Genomic DNA, 10,349 nt, shown 5'->3' on the forward strand with positions numbered 1-10,349 from the left:
AAACTAATTTTTAACTTTTTTTTCAAATATAACCGCACCAAATCAATTTTCAATTTTTAGTTTCTTTCAAAACTCTTTTCAAATCCCAAAACACTTCTCAAAATTGGTAATTTACCAAACAGACTCTAATGGTTTAGAGATTGGTTTACAAATAACATTTTTCCAGAGATTAGTTAGCAAAATCTGGTTTTGCTAGGACTATTTTATAAGAACTGGCTTTGCAATGACTGGCCTTGCAAAGATTGATTTTGCAAGGACCAGTTTGGTAGGGACTGGTTCGCAAAGATCGGGATTGGCGTGCAAATACTAGTTTTACAAGGATTGATTTGCAAACCCATAGATGTTTGTATGATTGCCTGCATGCATTATGAGATTTCCCTACATCATTCTAAGTTATGGCTGTTACCTCTTATGGAATATCGAAACTTTCTTTCTGACAAAAAGTACTTGTTGAGTTCAGCTAAAAAAAAAAGACAACTGGCTTGGAATGTGCACAAAACTGCACAATCACAGAGAAACTATTGTACTCAATTTCATATAATCGATTCCATTGAAGGACTGAAGAAATCTACAAATTTACACACTCGAAAACTAGGCCTTACAATTTCATGATTTTGCTTTCTACAGAGCACTTGAGTGGGACAGTTTCAAATACTAAAAAAAAAAAAGAAAAAAAAAGAGGGAAAATAATTGGGTATTGATCTCACAGCATCATCATCATCATGTCGAAGAGCTGTGACTCATACCAAACTGGGTTGTTCACTATTCTGGAAATACATCTCCTCGCCCCCTACTTCTCACAGTTTCAGAATGGTGCCAAAATTTAAGAAAAGACCCACTCCAACAGACTAAGGATCACTTCTTAATGGGCCTGCAACTGGAAAAGCCAGTTGTGGGATATAGCTAATACATGCCATATGGAAAGCTATGAACAGATTATTATAAACAGTATAAGCTCCCAATCTGGAAGAAGAATCCTTATCATCAGGTAAGACTACATTAAGCAATTCCACCATCAGAGCTGCTGCAGGCTTGATTTGGAAGGACAGCGCTTCCGAAGTCTCCATCTAAGCTCATTTGCTGGACTTCTTGAGGGGACAGGATCTTGATGCAGCGGACACAGTTAACAAACTCCCTGAAATAACCCAAAACATTAAAAAATGCAAGAGACACAGACTAACTATGTTGACAAATTTGGAGTTTTCCGACTTAAATATTTTGGAGATAACTTAATGGACATACAAATATGATACACTTTGACAAGGCTTCAATTCTTCTGATGTTAGATGTTATATGCCATACGTGGTTTTCCATTGAAAAAAAACTTGTCTTAGATCAATGAATTTCTCCAGTCACTTGAAATAGGACCAACAAATTAACAAGTGGCAGATTATACCAAGATCATCAAAAAGTTGAGTTTTCCCTCAAAGAAATGGAAATTTCTCAGAACCAGACATAAATCTACTGGTAACTTCCCATCTCAGGGAAGAGCATTAGCAAAAAGTTTGGATGAAACCAACAAAACTTTAGTGCTGGATTAGGAAAGATTATCGTTCAAGGCCAGTGAGCATGGAAAAACCATAAAGTACGGCAAATGAAACAGAGTCTTTAAGCTTACAAAAAAAAAATATGTTGCCTTCCATAAAGGCAAGAAGTTGATTGGTTTAAAATCTGAATTTCCTAAAATAAAGAGGAGCATTAGGGCTGGCCCTAAACGCATTTGCTTAAAAAACATTGTAGGAACCAGAAAACTTCGCACGAAAAATATCCATCTGAACATATGGCCCAGAAGACATTATTAAACCAATTTTGAACAGAAAGCCTCAAGCTTTCTTTTCAACAGGAAAATTTATACATGTACATGCATGTGGGTGTGTGTTTGCATGTGAAAGCAAAAGATAAGCTCCTCTAACCAGAAAAGGAATTGACTTACTCCCAAGGGTCATCGCCTACTAAGAGAACATCATTCTCATGATCTACATAGACAAGTTTCCAGCCTACTCTCTGTCTATCCTCCAACTGTCCCTCTATGCCAAACATTCGAGCCAGGCCTTGTTTAAGCTCATCATAACACGAATAACGGGCGATATCAATGGATCTCCCCACGGCTCCACGTTTGTACACCTTCACAATAATTGACCAAAGTTAAAATCCTAGACAAGTACGAAAAATGACAGAGAACATAGTACCAGTTGCTGAAAGGTTTGATATAAAGCACCCAACCTTGGTAAATGTCCGCAATCGCGGAAACTGCGGCGGTGGGGGCCAAGGACCTCTGTTCAAGAAGCTGCTATCATTTATTGTGGAATCAATCGAGTTAAATGTCATATCTGGTACTCCAAAAGACTGGGAAACCATTGAGGATGAAAGTTCCTGCTGAGCATCTTTTGAGTTGTCATAGTTTGCGAGCATGCCCCCTGAAGAGAGATTATTTTGAAAATCCTTCCCTAACCCTTCCATACCCTTTGCTAATAAAGGATCAGGATTCAAGGGTATCCCTAATTGGCCATTAATGTTAGTCCCATAAGCAACCGTACTCCTAGGATCTACCTGAACTTCCCCATCCTGACTAGCATCTCTGAACAACAACGATTGTGGATTGAAAGACACTGGGTTGTGATTCTGCTGTAAATGGACATCATTCTGAGAAAGGCCGGCTGATGTTGTTGAAGATGAAGTATCCAAGTAATCTGTCTGGGCAGCTGCACCATTGAGGTATGTTTGTGGAGCAAAAAATCCTTGATTTTGATTCTTAGAGATGTTCAATGAAGGCTTAACATTGGACTTCTGCTGCAAATCTTTAACCAAGGTAGCGTTAGATGACAGGGTTTCCAATGGACTTGGACTCATAATTGTGGCAGCAGACTGAGCCATGTCCTCCGCCATTGCTGTACTTCGATGGGGCCTGCCAGTCATCACTGGCTGAAGCACATTCGGACAATTGTTTGTGGAAGGTGAAGTGGAACAAGATGGGAGATCATCGGTAATTGCAGACTGCCCTGCTCCAGCAGCTCCTGTCACCATACTGCTAGCAGCTGTAAATAGCTGATTGGATGTTGAGCTTGGGGTAAGTCCCACATGTCCAGATATTTCAGGCAGAATACCAGATTGCTGTTGTTGAGGCTTTGGCTGCTGGGGAGGATGAGAGAACCGAATATTTGTGTGACTGTTATTCTTTGTCATCTGAAGTGGGATATTGTTTGACTGAGGGAGCAAGGTAGAGGTTGCTTGAGGGAGCTCCAACACTTGGTTGGATGTCATAGATCTAGAGAAGCTCTGGGACATATCTAACAGTCTCTGTGGATCTTGGAGTTGTGTCAATTGAGCAGCTGACTGCTGTGCTAGAAGTGATTGCTGCTGCTGCTGCTGCTGAAGCTTCTGTAACAGTTGAATGTGACTCTGATTATCAGATGTTTGAAACTGTTGGTTTACTTGATCAGGCAGCTGGGGTTGAATAAGGTTTTGCTGTTGGTTCGGGCCAATACTTTGTTGTTGATGCTGCTGCTGCAGGTTCTGAGGGACATTTCTGTGAGGCTGATGGTTTTGAATAGATGGCTGCTGCTGAAGGATATTGTTAGTTTGAACAAGAGACTGAGGCTGCAGAATTTGGCCCTGAACTTGACTTGAAGGTAGAGTTTGATTAACCACATTTTGCCTTGATTGTTGAGTAATATCGCCCAACTGTTGCTGTGGTTGAATAATAGATCCTAAAGGGTTCATTGTGGATGGTAGCTTTTGGAGTTGATCAAGCTGTTGTGCTTGCTGAGGTAACCTCTGGGAATTGAACTGTAAGTTGTTTGACTGAGGTATTTGTGGTGCGGACAAACCTAACGGACGGGAAAGATCTGCTCCAGCAAGGCTTTGCAGAACAGATCCAGACATGGAATGCATGTAATTTGGCTGCATCGAGTTAGCCAAGGAAGGGTTTTGCTGCATGTTCATCCACTGGACTAAACTTAGGCCAGGGAGAGCCTGGGGATCCTTCATGCAGATATCATCACCAAGCCAAGGCATTGTCCTTCTGAACAAGTTGTCTAATTCAGAGGATTCATCATCTGCAAAAGTAATAGTAAGGTAACGTCCAATAACCAAAAAAGGATATAAGTTTTTTTTTTTGTTTTTGATAAGTAACCAAAAAAGGATATAAGTGTCTTCTACTTCTCTATTTAGGTTTGATTAATTAAAAGAGACAATACCATGCCAGAAAGACAATGAAAAGCCTCTTCAAGATTTCAATTATCAGCTTAAGGCATTTCACACAACCCAACATTCAAAAGACTACACAGAAGATACCGAAGGTCAAACATTGACGCAGACAGGATAGGAGAGAATCAATTGCATGAAACCCCACCCCATTTAATTCCAGGTATTCATACTTTATTGGATAATTGGATCAGCTGATACCTTAAACCACTACAGGACAATTAATTGCATCAAAGCAAATTCTAGGCAATAGTATTCAATGCGATAAATGACCTAGGAAACCACCCAAGGCAAGAACTTTTCCTGAATTTATATACAAAATGCCTGAACAAAATAATAGATATTAAAATTTAAACAAAAGCCCCAACATGCAGTAAGGGTCCCACCCAAGCAAGGATCTGTTTTCTCAAAGTTATATACATTCAGACTTAACAAAATAATAGATGTCAAGATTCCAACAACAAAAGTGTCAAACAAGATGTAAGGTTGCTGCAGCAGCACATATTGTACCTGGCATTCCAGGTTGCCTTGGACGCTTTGTTCTAAAGTATGGAGGGGGACAGATAAAAAATGGAGCAGTTACCGGTTCAATTTCCCAGATTGAGACCCGGTTCCGCCTTTCCCCAGCTGTTGACTCATCCCAGCCAACCTTTTCAAGTATACACGAGTGATCACACAGGTATTCTACATTATTGATAGTGAAAATTGACAATTAAAACAGAACATACATGCCAGAAGTTTTACCTGCAAATTACGCCACTGTGAGGTCTTCCATCTAATAGGATCAAGATCACTGATACCTGTGATTGTACCCATATACCTGCAGAATTTTTTTTTTCTATAAGACCAACATCCTTCAATTTCAATCAATATTCCAAACCAAATTTCTTCAGATCCAGGAATGCCATTTGGCTTCTCATGCCACTCGAAACTTGATTAACTATTCAAGAATCATGGCTAGAGTTGAAAATATATAAGGAACCTAAACATCAAGTGCTAAACTACCTATCTTTGAAATTTGAAATAAACAGAAGTCAATCTTGTTTCCAACATCAAGCTCTCATCAGTTTTCCACATTGGCGTCTTTGAGCACAATTCTCTAAAGCATTAATTCCATGCTATTGTTAACATCCAAAGTAAATATAAAAATACAAATACAACTACCTTCTTGTTCCTGACTCTTCTGTTTCAAACATCATCCGAAACCGCATGCCAAGTGATATTTGGTTGCTATAGACAGCCTTGTAGTACTTGGCTAAAGGAATAACAAATTCTGATGGACTTGCCCTGCATATACAAAGAATATTCAGTTCAGTTTGATCTCTCAATATGGAGAAATTAATTCATTTGACATATAACTAAGCCAATAAATATTGACCTGGGATTATAGAACACCGTAAAGGGGCTATTGTTTGCTGCAGCATGAGCTGCTGCGGCTAGAATCCCTATATGCATGCTATCACTCGACAATACTGATGATGATAGGTTGGTGGGTTGCCTGTTAGCCCTTCTAATGCCCAAAAGAAGCTGCTGCTTTTCATCTCTGCTCACAAGCATTAAATATCATAAGGTTGATCAAAGGGTATTTGTTTCCTTTAAAATATCTCGGTCAAATTATAATTCTGGTCTTGAACTATACGCAATTTCGTTTTTGATATTTTTTTTTTTTTTTTTTTTTTTTGTGTTTCAATTCAGTCTTTAAAGTTTCCAAAACAGCACAATTGACCCCTATATGGCCTCACTGTCACTATGCATACAGTAATTACTGTGGTGGCAGATGTTTTTTGTTTACATTTCCTTCATTTCTTGCATAACACATTATTAGGCCATATGTTAATTTCACAAAATAAAAATATGAATACACATAAATTTAATATTTAAAGTAAAAGTAAAATAAACAGAAAAAACTTGTTGTCCATAAACCTTGATTTTGAGAGAACATCATGTGCCTTAACTAGTGATGTCAGCATTATAAAGATTTTTTGATAAGTATGCCATTATTATTTATAAAGATATGTACAAAAAAAGTGCCACACGAGCAATTGTTGTTAGCATAGTGGCGGTAAGATAGGATAATTGTTAGGAATGGAGTTGAAATATGATGCATACTTCACGAATCAAAATTGTATAATGACTAAAAATTTTAGTTGAATTATAAAAGCATGCATATACATGATGTATTAAGGAGTTCACTAACATATAAACATGAATATCATTGCGAATTTGGTAATTGAAAAGAAACTTTCCAATCATTTCAATTAGTGAGAATTACCTAATGAATAAAACTGAATCACCAGCAAAAAGCCTCTTTCCACTAACAAATAGGCTCCATCCAGTCGTAAGCAAGTGACGTTTTGGTTGTCCTAGGGGAAGGTAAACAAGGAGTTGGCAGCAGATATTTAGAAACGAATGACAGAAAACATAATTATTATAGGTAAAGATTCTGTAATCTCTGATTGGATACAGAACTTTAAATGGAATTTCTGAATTGCAAATATTGATGTCCTGCATTTGGATTAGCTAGATAGCTATTTCAAGAATTATGTAGAATTTTGAACTTCGAATTCTTTAGCATCCAAATCCAATTTGTGTTCAACTGTTAAACTTTCAAATGGCTGCTAAGAGAACATACCACGATAGATATGGCGGAAGGTCCATAAGGTATCGTGTAAATCCTTGGCCGTAAGTTCTTGAGCAGGTGGTTGCATGGCGAAGTCCTATATAGTAACAGGAACAAGATAAAATTTGAAAGTAATGCAGTAAACCTTTAGAATAAAGGGAAATCGCTTACAAGAAGAGGGAAGATTTTCTCTGCTGCGCGGCGTGGGACGGAAAACCCTCCATGGGTGCTTGTATCACTGGCTGTCAATGTTTTACAGAAAAACTCCGGTTGGGGTTTATTCGTCTTGAGTGCAAGATCTGATCTCAATAGAGCATCCTTGTCAAACTGCACATCAAGCTTGATAGATTCAGATTGAGTTGGCAATTTGGGACATGCTAAGTTCACTCTCAGAAATTCCTAGAGATTGAGATAGGGTACATGTTTCCTTAAGCTTGGGGAAAACTTAAACCACAAAGCATATGCTATCATGTGATTTAAGGGCATCTACAGAGTTTTGTTATGAAATAAAGATGCTGGTAGTTTCATGTCAAGTCCTTACAGAAGGAACCGGTTGGAGTGTCATCTGAGCATATACTTCATCTGTTTCTGGATCCGCCTAATCATTCAAACAATAAAGACTTTACAAACTTCGTAACAAAATCATTCTGTTTGGAAGGTAAAAGCCAGATAAAGTGAGCCATACATGCAGAGTGACATTGTGAAGGAGACATAGCAGCTTGGAAGGAAGATTCGGGTAGTTTGGGATTTGCGCATCCACATCCTTCTTCATAGAAGCTGCAACCTGAAACCAGGATTGTCACTCTCAAGTCAGGATACGCTAACTCCAAAAATGTAAAAGCTTCTTTTTACATTACAAACATTTAAGAAACCGTATGCGTGGAATTCCAAAATGATTTCAAGCAAATGAAGGATTTATGCTTAGGATTATTTCACCTTGTTCAAAGGCTAAAAATACACTCGTTTAAGATTTTTCAGTCTCACAAGTAGTAACAATAACAACAACAAGAAGTCAACAACAACAATCATTTAGAAGAAAGTAAGAAAAGAAAAATCTCAATACAATTATGATGAAAAATAGAATAAATGTATAAAGAGTAATGTTATTTAGTAGACTGTTAAACCTATGCCATACGACTAGAATGACTTGGAAGTAAAAATCTGCCCTTATTTTTATTTTTTGTAAGTGCTTGTCCAATGACTGATTTTCACTGTCACATCGTCAAATTATAAGGCAATCGTAAAATAATAGCATTACTCATTTATAAATTAATCTCATACCTACACCACACCAACATGTTATCCAAGAAAGTGTGATACTTGAACTGAAAGACTCAGATAATCACATCAGAAAAACGACATCATCTCACCGTAAAAGGTAAAACGATATTTACCTACCAAAAAACACCCACTTTAGTAAAACCCCAAAAGACACATTTATGCTTTTTCCCCTTTCATATAAACTTTCTTCATTTATTTCACCAAACCACTTTATGAGCTAAAAGAACCAACTTTAGAAAAAGGAAGGAAAACCCAAAAAGATTTCCAAAAACAACAAAAGAGAAGAAGAAAGGAGTGTTATTAGGGGATTTGGGTGTTAAAGGCAGACAAGAAATAAAACCCAAAAGAAATCAGACACAAGAATTAGAGATCAGAGACTTACAATTGAGACACAAAGCAGCCATTGAGTAAGAGTAAAGGTTAAGCACACAATACCTGTTCACTGTGGCCTTGAGGGAAGTACACAACGTGGGTCCCAGCCGGCGGCAGGTTCACCAGCGGCCCGGCGCACGCTTGCCATAGCTCCGGGTTTATGCTCTTCTTCTCTGCTCCTGCACCACGTGTCACGCTCCCATTGGTCAGAAACGACTCCATCATCAAACATACCATTAATTTTCTCTAATAATAACCTTCTGTTTGTCTCCCAAGAAAACAAAACGGGAAAAAACGGTTGGAATTGAAAGTCCAACCGCTTCCTTTTTTGCAAGTTTTCGATTTTCTCGGAGACTTTCTAGAATGGAAAGTCCGTACAAAACCGGCACAAACATGACCGAAGAAGAAGATAAGGACAAAAGAAAAAAGAAAAGCACAAAATCCATTTTATCTGATCCAACACACAACGATTCGTCCAATGCTCTCTCACTCGTACACATACACACACAGAAGATAGATAGACAGAGAACGAGAGAGAGCTTTACCTTCGCAGGGATTGGAAGCTGACGTGACGGGGCCAGCTCCGGCGCCATTCGCCGGCGTCTTCATTGTCTTCTCCGGCGAGTTTTTCAAAATAAGAAAAAAAAAATCGGAAAAATTCAACGCCTCTTCATTTTCCGAAAAACAAAATCAAGCTCTGAATAGCTCTCTCTTCTGGGTCAAGCTCAGACAAACAAAAATCAAAGCTTGAAAAAAGCAGACAAGACTTTGACTTCTGGAGTGATGAGCTCAGATCAGCTCAAGGAACCAAGAGGAAACAAACTTCCACCGGAGTTCGAGCGAGAAGAGATAATCCGGCTAAATCGCCGGAAAATGGGAGTGGGGTCGCCGGCCGACAAGGGAGGGGCAAAAGAAGGAATGAAAAAGAGCGGATGTTATAGTGTTTGCTGAGTTTCTCAGAGACCAAATGCTGAAGCTTTGTTCCCTATCTTCCCCTACAACACCCAGACATTTTTCCTTTCCTCTTTCCCTTCTCTCTCTCTCTCTATAAAAACACAAAGCCACTTTCTGTGTTTCTCTCTCTAGACTACTGCTTTCTCTTTCTCTATCTGTTTCTTTATGTCTCTCTATGCCCTTGGTAATGACACTGACAATTACATAATAATTCTACTCTATACATCTCACAGTACCCTACTCTATTCTATACTATAATATTCCATACACCTCTTAACCACCATAAAAATCTCCAACAATTTTGTTGTCTGAATTTTTAACTGCAAGCAGCAAAATATGAAAATTTTTGTAGGCTTAACTGTTTGAGCAGGTCTTGAGCAATTAACTTTTATGGAGACCCTTTTTCAAGTATTACTCTCATTTATATATATATATATATATATATATATATAGAAAGGAAAATTAGAAGGAACCTCCTTCCTACTGTTAAGAAGAATATCCAGCTAAAGAACAATGCAAAAATAAATAAAATAAAATTGGATAAAGCTACCCTTTTTAGAGGCTGAGCAGCTGTTAAGATTAGTGAGGTGATCTTCCAATCAAGGAATTTTTTGAGTCAAAAACATATGTAGTACAATTTTTTAAGGAGATAGGAAAATGTAGGAAATTTTGAACCAATTAGATTAAGTAATTTTGAAGTCTCAATGGATAATTAGTAGAATGATTACACAGCATAAAATTTAGTGATTAATTGCACCTTTTGGTACTTAAAGCTAGTATTTCACATATTTTGACCAAAACCTACTTATGTTAACAAGAGAGTTGGTTAGTTTATTTGATGGGTATTATATATATAAAGAGGGAATACAGCATAATTATGCAAAACCTTGAGAAAGATCAACATTATTTACCCTTTATT

At 37.9% G+C, this 10,349-nt stretch overlaps 1 protein-coding gene across 1 annotated transcript; it reads right to left on the reverse strand.

Annotated features, from left to right (window-relative positions):
* Positions 1 to 482: 482 nt before the first annotated feature.
* LOC132183703 (auxin response factor 19) lies at positions 483 to 9,564 on the reverse strand. The gene is made up of 14 exons (XM_059597090.2): positions 9,022 to 9,564; positions 8,540 to 8,655; positions 7,509 to 7,607; positions 7,365 to 7,421; positions 6,995 to 7,150; positions 6,836 to 6,920; positions 6,476 to 6,566; positions 5,582 to 5,746; positions 5,368 to 5,490; positions 4,948 to 5,023; positions 4,714 to 4,852; positions 2,224 to 4,055; positions 1,934 to 2,124; positions 483 to 1,135 (listed from the first exon to the last, which is right to left on the reverse strand). Exons 1-14 carry the CDS (start codon positions 9,083 to 9,085, stop codon positions 1,000 to 1,002), a joined length of 3,330 nt encoding a protein of 1,109 aa, XP_059453073.2. The 5' UTR covers positions 9,086 to 9,564; the 3' UTR covers positions 483 to 999.
* Between the last annotated feature and the right edge of the window lie 785 nt (positions 9,565 to 10,349).

This window comes from Corylus avellana, chromosome 7 (assembly GCF_965113065.1).
Source record: "Corylus avellana chromosome 7, dhCorAvel1.hap1.2, whole genome shotgun sequence".
Classification (NCBI taxonomy): Eukaryota; Viridiplantae; Streptophyta; class Magnoliopsida; order Fagales; family Betulaceae; genus Corylus; species Corylus avellana.

What these genes read in the sequence shown, in the direction of transcription:
- LOC132183703 (XM_059597090.2), bottom strand. Translation starts at nt 9,085, where the DNA reads ATGAAGACGCCGGCGAATGGCGCCGGAGCTGGCCCCGTCACGTCAGCT. An exon ending in TTCACAATGTCACTCTGCAT is followed by an intron (nt 7,422 to 7,508) that starts GTATGGCTCACT and finishes TTGAATGATTAG; the next exon opens with GCGGATCCAGAAACAGATGA. An exon ending in CTTCCGCCATATCTATCGTG is followed by an intron (nt 6,567 to 6,835) that starts GTATGTTCTCTT and finishes ACCTTCCCCTAG; the next exon opens with GACAACCAAAACGTCACTTG.